Below are 16,419 nucleotides of genomic sequence, written 5' to 3' on the forward strand. Positions count from 1 at the left end.
TTTATTACTACAGATTATATTAATTGCCAACACACAAATATATTATAATATTCTTAACCTACATATTAATAGATAATAGAAAATTAAAACTTATTTAAATACTTAGTATGGTCCCTGTGGCTTCGTGGCGTTGACCTGCAACGCTAGCAGAATTTCCTCGCTGTATTGCCGTACTTTTTCCATGAGCGAGGAATGCACCAGCTCTGAGGCCACCGGTACTATCTACCAGACGTCAACTTAAATATTTAATTAGCGCCTGTGCACTTGAACCCCACGGCCCAAGAGTCTTTACTCCAAAGGGAACAATATAATAGTACTAATAAGAAATCAAATCAGTTATTAATCTTCACAAATATCTTACAATCGTCTAATTCATTACCTAGAAATAGTTTAGAAAGAGAAATTATCTTTTAGATATTCAACTAGGATTAATTTCCTTTCTCCGTTTTAAAGCTGCCAGATTAAATTAAATATTTACTTACACTCTAGACATACATTATAGAATATTCCTCACATATGCTGTCCGTATGAAAATTTTTATTTATAGCGCTTGGGAGAAAATTTTGTACATAAATAGAATACATCAACTATATAATTTTATTCGCAGGTATCGATATTTTGGAGAACAGTTGGCCTAGTGGGTCAAGCGACACTCATCCAGGACGCAGGTTCAAACCCCGGGGGCAATGGTCTTATTAACCACTCTCTTTTAAAGGAAAAACATACCGTTGCAATTTAAAAAGTCATAATTCTGCTTATTCGTTAACTATTAGGCGGAACGAGGTTCGCCGGATCACTATAGTTAAAGACAATTTAAGTTGCGTAGAGATCTTTCTGCATCTTCTACCGCATTTACCACGGAGATTCCAGGTTTGTTCGGATTAATAATTGCAGCTGAGTTTCATCATCCGATGTCCGTCGCTCCACAACTAAGCGTTTTTAAGGTAGTTTCTGCTGAACCACCACTATGTGGAACCAGCTAATTTATTTCCGAACCTATTCGACTTAGGGTCCTTCAAGAAAAGAGCGTACTAAGTACTAAAAGGCCGGCAACGCAATTGCGAGCCTGGCAATGTGAGTGTCCATGGGCACTCTTATCACTGAACATATTATCAATTAAAGTAAAAAGTAAGTACTTTTATTGTATATTGGTTTATGTTATAAAATGAGCTTAACATGGTAAAATGTAGGAAAGCTTATTGAAAGCTAGTATTGATGCATTATGCAACACGTGCATATCCGGAGTAACTTTGTTCATTGAGCCACTTGAAATTCATTTGCATTGCTTGCTGAGTGCATTCATGCGGTTTCGAAACAAATGCAAGCGACCACCATAGATAAAATTGTAAATTACCTACTAGTCACCGCAATTATCTCTAATAGTAGATTAAATATCTAAAGAATGGTGCAATTTACAACACTGATTTAAGAGAGCAAAACTAGAAATACCTTTTTTAGGTTAATTTATTCTTTAACAGCGAGTTTAACAAGAAGATATTGCATAGTTTTGACGTGTTTCATGGTTGTTTGGCCTCGGTTAGGGTACCGATTATTCTCGATACAATTTTTTTATAGTTTGTATTTTTGTAGTTTTTATCGCTGGTTGTGTCCGCATGTTGTAGGAACGGTACCGCTTTTCATATTTTGTTTGTAAGTGTGTGTGTGTGTCTTAATTTTGTGCTTCGAAAATAAAGAAGCAATCAATGACAAAGGTGAAGAAATATGTCGGCGTTTTATACATTATACAAAACGAAATGATTGAAAATCAATTTAATGTTGTGGTAACACATAAATCAATAATTAGATATCACTAAGAAAACAAATATATTTTTTATGTAAGTCTGACAAATTGTTTCGTCCCTTGTGTATGAATAATGGTTTAAATCTAAGGGTAAATAGAATTTCAGTTCTAAACGTATGCAATTGATTCACAATTTAAAACCTTCGGTAGAAAAGGAAAATAAAGAAACAAGTAATGACAATGCATTTAATTCTTTGTTTTAGCATCGGGAGATGGAAGACGCAACCTGGCTGAGAGCTCCTGTGGAACATCCAGGTAGGTCCTCTCCAGTCCCACGGTGAGGAGCAAAGCACGGAGTCGATCCACCTCCACAGAATCACCCTCGCTGGACCACACAGTGATTGACGAGTTCAGGTAGGCGGTCTCACGAAGGAGATCCAGGATGACAGGTTGGCTGTTCGATGCTAAACCGGCGCGGACCTAAATTCGGAATACATTATTTTAATAATCTTTGGAAGAGATTTTGTGTGAGATAGATGTAAACAATGACAAAAACACGCATAGAATTAGATTTTAGGTATGTCAATTTTTATATTTTTTTTATAAAATAGCCATAGTAACGTATTTATTTGTTTCGTACTTTAATTATATACAAAAAAAACAATTATACTAAAAATATAGCCAAAGATGGAATCCATACTAAATATACAAAAAGGTTTCAACATTTACGAAACTAGAAAAAAATTTAATTTAGCATTATTATAACGTCGTTAACGTGGCAACCACGCAATGGAAAACGGAAAGGGGAAGACAGAGCAAAAGATGGGCAGACGATATAAAAAGAATAGAAGGCACAACTTGGACAAGAAGAGCAGAAAAGAATGGAAGCAGCTGGAAGAGGCCTATGTGTCACAGGACACGCTGATTACCAAAAACGGGTCATATGATGTTATTACATTAAGTTAGATTATGTAACTTAAATAAGTGTTAATATATTATGTGTCAGCAATAAAGTCTTAGTAATAATAATGAATAATAATATATCGTCGTTAAATTCATGAACACTTCCGACTTCGTTAGTTACTCTAGCGCTTCAACAAAATAAGACAAACGTTAAAATTATACTTGCCAATAAGAAAGGAACTCCATTAGTTTAACGTTACTATTATAATTATTATTTAATAAATAACAAGCACGTTAGTTTTAAATTGAGAAAATTTCTGCAAATACTTATTTTATTCAACAGATACAAAAAGGTGTTGATAATCAAAAACTTTCAATGTTCGTTCCTGACGTCTTAAGGCGAATAACGTGCTTCAAGTAGGTACTTATTGGTTTGTGGACTCAGTCTCCACACTTTGACTCTTAAGTCCTGGCTATCTAAGCCAGCCTAACTCCTTCCAAAAGCACAGAAGCTTCCTTCGCAGGCTTCACGGAGCAACCTCACTGTTCCGAGGATTTCTGCACGTTTCTGCAAGTCATAGCAACTTGAACCTATGTGCTTACCCGTATCGTTCCGTCTGTTACCTTAGATATCATGGTTGAAACATACCATAACTTACATGTGCACTACAACTACAAATAAGGCCTACGGTAGGTTTTTTAGGTTCTTTTCATCCCTCCTTTACTCCCTCTATTCGCATAATAGGTGGCCTAAAAAGTTCTTAGTCTAACAAAGAAACCATCTTTTTTAATAGAATTTGATTTGATTATTCAATATAGTTTTAAGAGCGCTACAACGATTATGGCAGTCAATAAATTTTTGGTTTCCTTTGTTGTAGTACGATTTAGCCTCAAAATAGGCTTCGGTGTCAGCGATAACCTCTTCATAATTACTCTACATTGGCACCTATTATAAATTTGCTGCTAAGACGAACATGGAATAAAACTACTTACCGGAAACGTAACAGTCTGATTAACATGATTCTCATTGAGGAGTCGTATCATTGAACCAATCTGGTCACGACTGTATTCCCCTTCAGTATTATTTCCACCATAATGCGTAGTCCAGCCCACAGAGAGAACAGCTCGCTTATGCTTTGATCCCATGGTAAGGAATTTTTCGGGGTCTACTGGCTTGGTCTCCGCGTCTATCGGACCCGCGAGGATGTCAGCGTTCAGCCACAGTGGGAATGATACCTATTGAAGAGCAGCTATAAAATATCTAACAGCTATCAAAAACACAAAGAAATATTTCAAAAGCTTCTCAAGGACGTCTCGTTAATTGTCTCAAGTTAATTTAGCGTTAACATATTTAAAAACCCTTAATTCGAATAATAGTAACAACTTGTAATACAAGAAATATTTTCACATTACCAGGTCTTAATTTTCAAAAGTTAGTCATTTCAGTTGAAATATAACATTGAATTATGAACATTACTTCAATGCCGTAGGGTTTTGATTTACAACAAGTATAACGCGGAAGTCTACAATACAAAGATCGCCTTTGTTTGTAGAACATTATTCTTAATAGTGTTTTCTGTATTAATAAATTATGATGACTTAAAAGCTACCGCTTTATTATTATAACAACGATTATTTAAAATGTTATTATAATAATAAAGCGGTAGTTATCGGTAATTATCTAAAATCTGTGACAATTTAGGTAAACATTTATTTAATAATATTTAATAATATGATTGGACAATTCACACCAATTGACCTAGTCCCATGCTAAGCTGGTGAAGCTTGTGTTATATATTATATTATGGGTACTAGGCAACGGATATAGACAGATAGACATATAAATACATGTTTAAACACCCAAGACCTAAGCACAACACCAAATGCTCATCACATCGATGTTTGTCTCAGCCGGGGATCGAACCCCATGGATTCGCAGTCAGGGGTACTAACCACAAGACCAATGAGCCGTCAAATTAATATAAAATGTTAATAAAAAATGAAAAATACAATAATAATATCAGAAATTTTTGTAAAGCAGAAAAAAAATTACCAGCAAAACAGCAGATTAGGAACTAGGGATCTTCACTCTTTATTTGATAACGTACCTACATATTACAAACGTTTAGGATTTAAATCTAAAACGATCTCTTACGAATTGATGGAATTGGGTAGCGCGTATATGTCAACATAACTCGTGTCTCATCTCCATTACAGCGAGAATTGTGTGGACTTTAATTGACCGAATGTGTTCAAAGCAATTAGTTAAACGAGCTATTTACATGACTCATATGAGGATTGAATGGAATATGAGTGTCAGTTAAAGGTCGGAGAGATATATTGCTATTTATAGAAACAATAGGTCTAAATAAATAAGGTGTAGGGTGATTCATAAATTTAAGATGGTTAGAAAATCTAGCCTGATTTCTCTCGTATTGTTTTCTAAAATAATGTATTACATATTATTATTTATGTTATAAGCCTTTTATTACTTAATATCTACCTGGGTTAGTTTTTAATAGTTGGTGTTTTTCCTATACCAGCAGCGTGCGGCCATAGTTACCAGTCCCGATGCAAAATGGTTCGTCTAGTGTGAAATTTTCTGTGAGATTTTTTCTAACTTCATTATTTTTGTATATCTATCTGTCTGAGTGTGCAGCGTTGGTAGCAACCATGCCTCTTCGCATTAAAGCTGTCATTGAGAGCAAAGGCGACACAACTAAGTGGTAGACGAACTATTTTGCGTGAGTGACAAGGGTAGACGAATACTTTTGCGTTGTCTTTTTTTTTAATATTATGTTAAGTAAAGTCATGAAAGAAATTCAGTTATGTTAAAATAAACTTTAAAATGTTCCTCAAATTGTGGTTTAGTTTTTATTAATCGTTCTAAATTATTTTACAAAATATATTTACTTCCTATATTTTACGCTTTGCACTACTTTCTATACTAGACAAACTATTTTGCATCGGGGCTCGTAGTGATTTGAAAAAGTATTATGAATGTTATGTTAATTTATTTTATTTTTATTAATTTATTATTAATTACTTAGGAAGTCATGTGGAACATGGTGTAATGGTTGCAGCTTCTTACAAACATTGTGTAAAGAAATAACTTGGCGATTAAAAAGAGTGGCGGAGAGTTTATTGCCAGTTCTTCTCTTCCGTTCTACGCCCTTGATTTGAGAACTGGCAGAAAATGTAAAATTAGAAGCATTTAATATGTATTTCTTTTTTGACGTTCAAAAGTGTACAAGTAGAAATCCTGGTCAGCACGTTTAGTTTAGTTTTACGGTGTTCAGTAGTTTTTCGATGTGTCATTGTTTTCTAGTGAATTTAAGTGCCTTTTAGTGTATCATGTTTTAGTACCTACTTGTTTAATGTGTTAGAATTTTTAAGATAACAGGCCATAAATTTTACAATCTAAGTGAAACATTACGCTAAGATTGTAATCCCAAGTGTTTACGAGCACTTTCTAAGAAAACGCATTTGACAACTATAAATTTATATAGGGAAATGTACGAGGCGTTGCAATCACATGTATTTTTTAATACACACTCTTTCTGTAGGAGTAGGCAGATCTCTGTCGAAATCTCAGATCGCTGTCGAAAAGTTTATTGCCAGTTCTTCTCGTCCGTTCTACGCCCTTGATTTGACAACTGTCAGTAAATGTAAAATTAGAATCATTTAGCACTTAATATGTATTTTTTTTAACGTTCATAAGTGTACACTGTGTTACCTAAATGAATAAATGATTTTGACTTTGACTTCTCGCTTTATCCACTTTCAAGATTATGACGACTCATTGGTCTAATGGTTAGCACCCCTGACTGCGAATCGATGTGATGAGCATTTGGTGTTGTGCTTAGGTCTTGGGTGTTTAAATATGTATTTATATATGTCTATCTATTTATAATATGTATGTATATCCGTTGCCTAGTACCCATAACACAAGCTTCACCAGCTTAGCATGGGACTAGGTCAATTGGTGTGAATTGTCTTTAACCCTAGAAAGATAACGTTATTTTTTTGTACTGAAAAGATAAACATGCGCCTGAGAGGCGCACTATTTTAATAGCAGATTTTTTTAATGAATGTCAATTATTTTTATTTCATTCACTACTGTAAATTGTTGAATTATTAATAAGTAAATAAAATACATAAGTATTATCATAAATTTTTATTCAAAATATGAAAATTTGTAGGTATTTATAAACCCTTAACAAAAATTAGAAGTCTTCTGTACTTAGGTAGAATTTTTTAAAAATAGGTAATTTTTATAGTGTTTTTTCTTATTAATTAATTAATTATTATATAAACAGCCTCAATTTTAAAAAAATACTGGAAAAATCAACGTCTAAAGACACTTGTTACCACCATCTTTTTTATGTTCTCCGCACACTGTCTTTTTACACATTGTGCAACTCATCTTGGACATTCTCTTCTTTTTTTTGTATATAAGCTACAGTACCGTCAAATTTTAGCTGGAGGTTCCTCATCAGCTTCTTCAGACATCTCTCGGTTAGTTTGTGGGAGGATATTCTCAATACTTTCTCTTGCATAATCTCGTCAGTTATAAATATCTCAAAGCATGTAAGTGGTTCAAAAATATTTCGAGACATGCGACTAGGCCCTCTATTGGAATGAACTATATTGATCGCAGACGTTCTTCTGTTATTTTGTCCTTTAGCAGTAGCCCAAACATGCCTATTCTTGCCCCTGATCACATCATTAGTCGACGTTGGTAATGTCCAGTATTTTCAGTGACATTCTGCGATGAAGGATCATCCGAATGTTCATAAATCATAGCTTCATCTACGTACTCATCATCAGTATCGCTTTGCACATTGTCTTCACTTACATGGTCCTCGATCTCACTGTCACTGCCGACATCTGCGCCTTCATCTTCTTCATTCAATAAAGAAACAATTTCTCTTTCATCCAACACTCTTCTGCTCGCCATGATGCTAAAACGGTCCTAAAAACAATTAATTACAATAAGTATTCACCAATAAAAAAAACCTACCTTTAAACTTACCGTACATTGGTAAATTTTTTTAAAAACAAAATCACTATGAAAGTGGCGAAAGTTACACAAAAGATAAACATGCGCCTCCCGAGCGCAACGCATCGCTCTAACAGCAAAACTGTGGTACTTACCGAACAGAAGCAGTAGTCTCTCGGAAGTGATGACCAAGGACTGAATTGGCCCGGAAACACAAACTTGTATGCGCGTCGGTAACAAAATGGCAGCGAAATATATATTTCGCGGGCGCCTCTGAGGCGCACGTTATCTTTCTAGGGTTAAAAAAAAAACACCAATCATAATCGTCGGTTATGGGTGGCTTTGACGCTTCTCTAGTACGTCCAGTATTTCACCATCCACGTTGGCCACGCATATAATATCATGGTGTACCTTAAAATATAGTTTATTTAATAAATAACTTACATCTGGTTTTGCGAATGGGGCAATCTGATCCTGGGCTTTTTCGAACGCCTCGATTGTCTTAAAGTCCAATTTTACCCCTTTTTGCTTTGAGTTCAGATTATTGTACTGGGATACGGCAGTAAGGAAGTCTGCTAATGTAAGATCTGATGTTGTCGCTGGGGGATGCGCCATTATCGGAATCGGAGGACCATCTTTGCCCTTCACGTGACCTAACACGACGTCAGCTTCCAGCATTGAAACATCGGCTATAATAAAGTAAATTTAATTTTAACTACGTAAACTGCCGAGTATTTAAGCAAGTGGTTCTGCATCCTGAGGTCTACTGAACCCATGCCCAATGCCCATGCCCAACCCGTGCCCGTTTATGAGGAAACTGGCATATCTAAAGGTAAGATTCAAAGTTTCACACACAAGACTCCGCGTGGCAAACAGTCTATTGGATCAACTCTGAAGCTTACCTAAGCTTAAACCTTAAACTTACTTTGAGACTCAAAAGTCAATCAGATGCTGAAATCTGGCGCCAATTCTTTATGAGAGTAAATTGTTGTACATAATGTATCTACAATATCATCTTAACACATTTAATTCGTGACCGTAAAATGTTAATTAATCACGAAGCTTTCCAAGAAGCAGACGCGACAGCTGGTCTGGTGTGTTTCGTCTACACTTTACGTTATTCCTTGATTGATATCAATTAAAGCGTTTAACATTCTTACTAGATTAACTCATGACACGTATTTATTTACAGCTGTGAAGTATGTGATTGATACATATATACGAACGTTGTTTATATATTTTCGCATCAATATACGAAATAAATTAGTAGGACTAGAGATGGATTAGTTTGTGATCTTTACATGCTGCAAGTAGCTGTTATTTTCGCCTGGATTTGATCCCAGGAACTCCTGAGTATAACTCGCAAAGTGCGTTATCAAACAAGGCAGCGACACGAAGTAGTAAATTACATTGTATGAGTTAACTGAAGATTTCTTTGTTCGTTTATTATCTGTTACCTGTGCGTCATCAGCCTATTCACTTACTTGCCAAAGCAGCTTCAAGATATGTTTTGTTGTTTACCGCATGCGCCCAAGTAACTGTAGTTAGATTCTTCATGACTTCCTCCTCACCATTTATTGCGCTCGCTATAAAAAATTTTTACATACTTTTAAATAAAACAATCTTAATCTGTAATGCTAGCAATACTTACGCACTGTCAAATGTCAAAGTAACAGACAGCAAAGATGGCGTCACACGCATCAGCTGTCTAGTAAATAGTAATTCATTTTCAAATTGGTACAATAATATAAAATATTTGTGATGTTATCTCAATTTACTTACATAACAAATTTCCAAAACACTTATCGCCGTGGTTTGTTATTTTTACACTCGAAATTATGATTTAGAATAAACAATGAAGAATATTAAGCAAGATTGTAGCCGGCTTGTTACACTTCGTTTTCATGTATCATGTCCTTGGCAGTGACACGTACAGCTATTTGTTCGTGATATTGTAGTACCGGCTGTCTGACATAGATGGCGCTTTTATAATAAAGCCACAAAAATAATATTTAACCCAACTTTATATACTAATAGTAATTTACATATAATACAAATTATGTTACCGTAAACACATTTTACGCATTTAAATTATGTACGTATGTTTTTCAGATTTACTCAAGATTCATATTTTGATAGCCGACATCTAGATTTTATTGTACATTCTAGATGTCGAGAGACCTAGATATAATTGGACTTGCGGATGTGACCGCTTTAACTAATCTTTGAAGTCTATTTTCAGACTTATAATTTGAGTCAGAAAAATCATTTTGTTTATATTGCATTTATAGCCAGTTGATTGATAGTTTTAGTAAAAAAATGGCGTATTTAATTAAGTCCGAACGAATACATTTAGGATGTGCTAGAAAAATTATTTCACGTGGATATTCTGCCGACTTTATTTATTGCGCCTGTCATATAACAAGTAGCAAATATGTAAGGCCCATATTTACTCAAAGAAATCTGTTCTCACGGATCGCCATTTGCGGTCCTACGTACCACTCTCGCTTCATCAACTTTCATACATTCACCATCCATGCTCGTCGGTTATGGGTACCTTTGACACTTCTGTAGTACCTGCTGGATTTGGTCCAAGTATGTACAACAAAGCTTACCCGGCCCGATCTCATCACCCCCGGTTGCTTTGCCATCTCAGATATAACCATACAATATTGTGGTAATAATATCAAATTTATTTTACAGTTTACTTATCAAAGGCAAATACATATATGTATGTACAATGTTTGTTTTAACACAAAGACAACTATGTTATTACCTTATTCGAATTCTACTTATATAATACCCTTGAGTAACATAGTTATTTCTAAAACACTTAAAACAATAATCTTCAGCCGTGAGAAGCCGGGGCTGGTTTTCTAAAGGACCGAGTTAGATAAAATAGCTGAAAATCATTATAGAAGGATTTTATTAGAGTTTATAATAAGTTAATATTATCTTCCACTATTGTGGCATTCACGGCAAAGTTACTAGTGAAAGTTTATATCGAGTGGTGTCGTTCAATGAGTGTTGAGTTTTATAGCAAAACCTAGTTAAGGATAAGTTCTTAATTGCGATGTTCATCTGATGAAATCATCGCAATATGAAGAATTAGTTATTCATTGGTTTAAGCCATCGTTTCTCAAGCGGAGGGTCGCGTTTTCAAAGGGGGTTACAGTCTAAATAATAAATACAAACTACATAATATATGTACAAAAGTTTCGTTTATTAATGGAATGAATAATTATAGAACTAAATCACAATTATACAGTGCCGGGTTCGCAAGACTGTTTTACTTAACTTTTTCGTGGGTCGTACGACATAAAAATGGTTGAGAAACGATGGTTTAAGCAATGCTTCCATTAAACAAGTACTCATAAACATTTCTTTGGGATTTATCAATTGGGTTTCTAAATTTATAAACACTAGATACGAAAAATTTCTTAATATTTAATTCAAAATATTTTAATAAATATGTATTGATATTAGAAATATGTTCGGTGTAGTAAGAAACTTGTTATCAAGGTTCTCGATTTCAAATATTGCGGACTAAAACTCTAATAAAACATGTTAAAATTCATATTAAACCTAAATACAATTGCTATGATTCAAAATTTAAAAACTTACCAACAGCGAGAATTATTAAAATTTTCAACATTTTCACTTCACAGTTTTACTTAAATAAGTCATGTATGAAACATTGCTCCGCGGGTTCCTGCCGTGATCTGAGCGCAGGATGCTACCTGTTGATTGAAAAATCACCCAATTGTCATCTTGATTGTAGCAATTTGTGACGCCAAGGACTCAGGGGAGATAGGAGTTATCTTAAATTGACAGATGACGTGTGTAAGGGCATATGCACTTATCAGCTCTTTCTGATTTAATAAATTACAAAAAAAAAGCATTGCCACAGATTTTGCCAACTTTCTTTGATTAGTTTTCGCTGTACACAGTGATGTCCCTGACACAAACCGTTGATTTTTTGCGTCTAAGACGAGAAAATTTAATTAGTCAGCCAGGGTTTGCACTCGCTGTTCTATTATTATCACTTGTGGTTAAAAAGAACATTGTTTCCTTCCATTTTTCGTCATCATTTCTTGAAGTATGGACTATATAACTATATATAGTGGAGTTGAGTGGTTTATGTATCCATTTTGAAAGTTTGATACACGATTTAAGTAACTTCGCTTTATAGAAAAACAATCCAAAAATAGCAAATTTTTGAAACTTTGAATTCATTTAATCACGAAAATTTATATAGAACATGATTTTGAAATTTACACAATATATTTTTTCGCAAGCCAAATAATCCATTTAAAAAAAAAATATCCAATCAAATGTTGACACACGGGAGAAACACTCAGCTCTAAGTATCGACTCTGAATATCTAAGGGTAATAATGTTCAGAAAGGGACATATTGATTTCTAATTCTCACCCTTACTTAGAACAACTCCTGTTTGTCAAAACTCAATAACCATTTGACATACTGGAGTTCTGAATCTTACCCCCAGTACTTAAAATTGAAACAATCTATATAAAGACGGTTAGCTTAATAAATATTAATCATCATTTGATTCATCCTGATTAAATAATTACCTTACGGCAATCAGATTATTTTGTACTGACGTAATACGTGCGGCGTTTAAGGTATTAGACGATATATATAGATAGATATTAAACTAAAACAAAAATACTTTTTGCATCTATATATTAAAAGTTTTAAAGGTTGCATTTGCAGAAAGTATTTAAGACGATTTAATACCGCATTTTTGTATTTGTTTATCGATGCGTTATCCAATTGCAATAAAATTTAGTGAAAATGGGGGGCGACATCACTAGCATGATCAATGGCAGATGAACAAACAGGGTAACAAGGTGGAAAGGGCCACCAGGGAAAAGAAAGAGAGGTAACCCTCTTGCACGGTGTGCTGACGAGCTTAAACAAATTGGTGGGGAAGATTGGGAGATAAATGGGAAAAAAATATGGTGACAGTTACTCTATAAGAGATTCTTGAAAAAAATTCTTATAAAATTTTAAGTGTAAATATGGATGAAATGAGGCTTAATTATTATTATTTGTATTTAGCGTGATCGTTTAAGGATAGCTGTATAAATCATATTCTTACAATTGCGTAATATTTTTTATTACTTTAAAAGACACTGCAATTAAAATTCCACAGGCGCTAATTAAATTTTGCATCATATTTTCAGGTAGTTTGTTAAGATTCTTGCAGGCGCTGTTTTTTCAATAGAAAGTTAAAAAAAAACAAAGACACTTAGAACAATTCATTTAATATCAACATCACATCATTGTTATGGAATGCATTTAAACCCTGTATGACATTTGTCAAAAAAATACATAGAGAGCGGTCATATGTCTACGTCTATAAATACAACATACATCTTTTTCTAGGCCATACAACAGCATAGAAAATAGGAAATACAATTGTTAGAATTTTTGTTCATATCTATAATAATCTCATCTAAATGACAATTATCGTAAAGTATGTTACGTGTAGAATTTTATCTACTTTCCTGTATCCACACGAAATCACGGAAATTATCATATAAACACATTATACAATATACAGGTTTAATTATTAAATATAACTGTTATATTTATACGCTATAGTTGGGCTCCTTAAGGGTGAATAAAAGTTTCAGTATCTATAAGATAACTCTCTATTAACAGCAATATTATGACAAAACTTTACAAACTGGGCTGCGCCTTTTTTCAGTAGCGATAGCGATTGCGATCCCGATTTTATATTGAGTTTTTGTACGGCGCGATCCCAAGGAAATCAGCGCTATTACGTAAAGACAACCGTTGATATTGCAAGTTATAGAATACCTGTGCTGAATATGTCTATATTTCTCAACGATATTGAACTGGCTTACCAAATCCTTAATCTTAAAAATCTTGTGGAAATAATACATTGTGGTGATAGAAACAATGTAATACAAGCAAAATCAATGCATTAAGCAGGCCATAGACGGCCCGCATGTTGCAGTCAAGACCGACTGCAATATGCGGTTTGCTCAGGCGCTCGAGCGGTCCGTGTATTGCGGATATGAATTTAGTATGGAAACTGCAGATCGCCGTGCGGCGACCGCATATTGCAGTCGGTCTTGACTGCAACATGCGATCCGTCTATGGCCCACTTTATACGCATGTATTTAAATTATCACTTATAAAAAATAATAAAAATCTTCATTTCGAATTTTATAAAACTATGAAAAATGCTACAATCGGTGTACGTATATACGAAATAGTTTACTATTAACCTAAAAATTTACTTATTCGTTTCATCTATCACTAAGGACGAAAAATATTTACATATTATTAAAATTAGTTAAATATAGTTAACATATAGTGTACTTTCTCCTGGGATGGCATGTAAAACCGCGATCTCGTGCGCCTATCCCTTAAGAGCGACCTTTCCTTCGTCTTGCGCAATCTCGACCGCCGCGTGCGTTCCTGTGCAAGCGACATTCAAAATAGGCGTAGGAGACCCCGATCAAACATTATAATAAAACAAAAATCAAGCTTTACATTAATGTACTTTTTAAATTATATAGACTTTACTTTAGTCTAAAGTCACAGCAACTTGTCATGATATTCACAAATTCAATTTTACAAAATAAATATTTAATTTTAAGCTTCAGAAGCTTGTAGCTTTTAGCGATTCAATTCATGGAGCGGGTTTTCCATACAAAATTAACGTTTCTATAGTAGAGTTAATTTTAAGGTAATGTCATGATTTTTGAACGACTTTGAAGATATCTTTCTCAGTTCAACTTTAGAAAGAGTGTTTTGTTGTTAATATTAAATATTGTATGAAAAACCTTTTCATGCTTTAACAAGTATTAAGCGTTTGGCAATTGTCATTTGCATTCTTTACCAGGACCGGATTTAGAGGCATCAGGACAACAAAGGAATGAACGCGGTGGCAATATTATTTTCCAAATATAATGAAAAAAAAGTATTACGTAGTACGTAAAAGTAGTACGAATTCAGTCGAGTTTTGCAATCAATAAGCTATTGTGAAATAACTACTTAAAGAATCTACTTGTTCTTTTAGTATTAAACAAAAATGTAAAAATATATCAAAAGAAAAGTTGTTTACTAGTTACCAGTCGGAATTTAAAACTTTTTTTTTCAAAGCCTCTATTTTGGAGGCCCTGCTTTCCTCTAAATCCGGCCTTGTTCTCATAAACTAAATTAGTCTTAGTTTGTTTTCAAATTGTCATAAAAGACATACAGTTTTAGTAAAAACTGTGTAACGAGACTGTTTTAGTTTTCAAAAATATACTTTTCTATAAACAGAGCTGAGCTTTAAATATAACGAATAACGTCGTGGTATTAGTAACTTATCGAAACCCACCCACTAATGCGTTTAGGAACCGAAAGGTTTTTGATATTAAACCAATCAATATAACATTGTTCAGTGGCGTATTAAACCTATATCCGCTACAACTAATACATGCAATTGAGAAAGCTTATTTCTCATACGGAAGCTTTCATTAGTATTTGTCTTAATATACACAGCTTCACAGCACAAACTTTAAGCTCATTATTATAACAATAGCGTTAAATCAAGTTTATTAGTATGGTTAGTAATGTCTCTCGAAGGATATTCGATATCGGACAATTTCAACATTAATTGAAATCAATAAAAAACTCAGTGGCGCTACAACCTTTTTAGGTTTGGGCCTCAGATTCCTGTATCTGTTTCATGATCATCAATCTAATAGGCAAGAGGATGATCAGCCTCCTGCGCCTGACACGCCGTCGACCTTTTGGGTCTAAGGCATACCGGTTTCCTCACGATGTTCTCCTTCACCCAATGTTAAATGCACATGGAAAGAAAATCCATTGGTGCACAGCCGGGGAACGAACGTAGGACCTCAGATTAGTCACATGCTGAGGCCACTAGGAGTTGAAATAGAACATTTATAAACAGTTTCGTTTACAGGTAAGTATTATAAGTTTAAATTGCTTTCAAACGTGCGAACTTGCCCACGAATATCGTAGAGATTTAAGGCTTTAAAATAAAACATCCGCTATTTATCCACTTCCAAGCAATGAGCTCACATAGGTCCTTACAATTTTAATATCACAACTCACTGCTTCTCACTAGGATTCAACTTCATTTCGGCTTCGTCCCTCGGCCTCTCCAACGTCACTATAATATCTTTTGGTTTCTTTAATTGAGATTTCTTACAGCACGAGGCAAGTGTTATGATCCCCGCGAATGTTAGGGCGACGCACGCGCATATTGTGGCGCCCCAATCCGATACAGCGCGCACCATTCGCAATTCCGATGCGATTTTGTTATCTATCATCACTTTCTGCTGAACCCAGAATACGGGGAACAGCATCCGTGGAGCCGATTCGAACATCCTAAAAAAAATATATAATTTTACATTCGCCATAAACAATATAGCAGCGTACACAGAATGTAATGATGTTTTAATTATATGGAAATGTTATAAGGCTCTTATTTCTATGGTAAGACAGTGTACTAGAACTAATATGTCTTAACATCAACAAATTGTAGCACCATGAATATCAAACTATTAAATCACCTTCCCAGAAGTTATAGATCACTGCCGTGTAATGATTTCAATGGAAAGGTGATTAAATTTTTAAAGGCAAGGTGCCTTTATAGTGTGGAAGAGTATTTGGACCATAAGTTTTGGAAATAATTATAAATAACTTACCTGTTCTAACTATTTTGACATTATGATAGTTAATATGACGTTTCAATGTCT

At 34.4% G+C, this 16,419-nt stretch overlaps 2 protein-coding genes across 5 annotated transcripts in view; both read right to left on the reverse strand.

The window, feature by feature from the left end:
- Positions 1-1,973: 1,973 nt before the first annotated feature.
- LOC125050814 (protein FAM151A) lies at positions 1,974-11,404 on the reverse strand. Of its 2 annotated transcripts, none has more exons than XM_047650842.1 (5): positions 11,271-11,404; positions 9,131-9,232; positions 8,091-8,335; positions 3,638-3,880; positions 1,974-2,221 (listed from the first exon to the last, which is right to left on the reverse strand). In XM_047650842.1, the coding sequence occupies exons 1-5, from the start codon at positions 11,299-11,301 to the stop codon at positions 1,988-1,990; spliced, it is 855 nt and encodes a 284-aa protein (XP_047506798.1). In that variant the 5' UTR covers positions 11,302-11,404; the 3' UTR covers positions 1,974-1,987. The 2 variants fall into 2 exon arrangements, with proteins under 2 accessions (XP_047506798.1, XP_047506799.1); XM_047650843.1 differs by lacking the exon at positions 11,271-11,404 and adding an exon at positions 9,429-9,573.
- Positions 11,405-12,919: 1,515 nt separating this feature from the next.
- The window catches only part of LOC125050805 (protein peste-like), a 62,086-nt gene continuing 58,586 nt past the window's right edge, over positions 12,920-16,419 (reverse strand). For 2 of the 3 annotated variants that reach the window (XM_047650828.1, XM_047650827.1), the window contains exons 10-11: positions 15,773-16,048; positions 12,920-14,122 (exon numbers count right to left, since the gene is read on the reverse strand). In XM_047650828.1, coding sequence (XP_047506784.1) covers positions 14,071-14,122; positions 15,773-16,048 — 328 coding nt within the window. In that variant the 3' untranslated portion in view covers positions 12,920-14,070. Of the gene's footprint in view, positions 14,123-15,751; positions 16,049-16,419 lie in introns of all 3 variants that reach the window. The other variant, XM_047650829.1, reaches the window with a different exon arrangement.

Source organism: Pieris napi, chromosome 7 (genome assembly GCF_905475465.1).
Source record: "Pieris napi chromosome 7, ilPieNapi1.2, whole genome shotgun sequence".
NCBI lineage: Eukaryota > Metazoa > Arthropoda > Insecta > Lepidoptera > Pieridae > Pieris > Pieris napi.

Excerpts from the sequence above, each read along its gene's own strand:
- LOC125050814 (XM_047650842.1), bottom strand. The coding sequence starts at position 11,301 with ATGTTGAAAATTTTAATAATTCTCGCTGTTG. Across the intron at positions 3,881-8,090 it reads CCCCATTCGCAAAACCAGAT|GTATCATTCCCACTGTGGCT; the intron begins GTAAGTTATTTA and ends GCTCTTCAATAG. Across the intron at positions 2,222-3,637 it reads ATCAGACTGTTACGTTTCCG|GTCCGCGCCGGTTTAGCATC; the intron begins GTAAGTAGTTTT and ends TTCCGAATTTAG.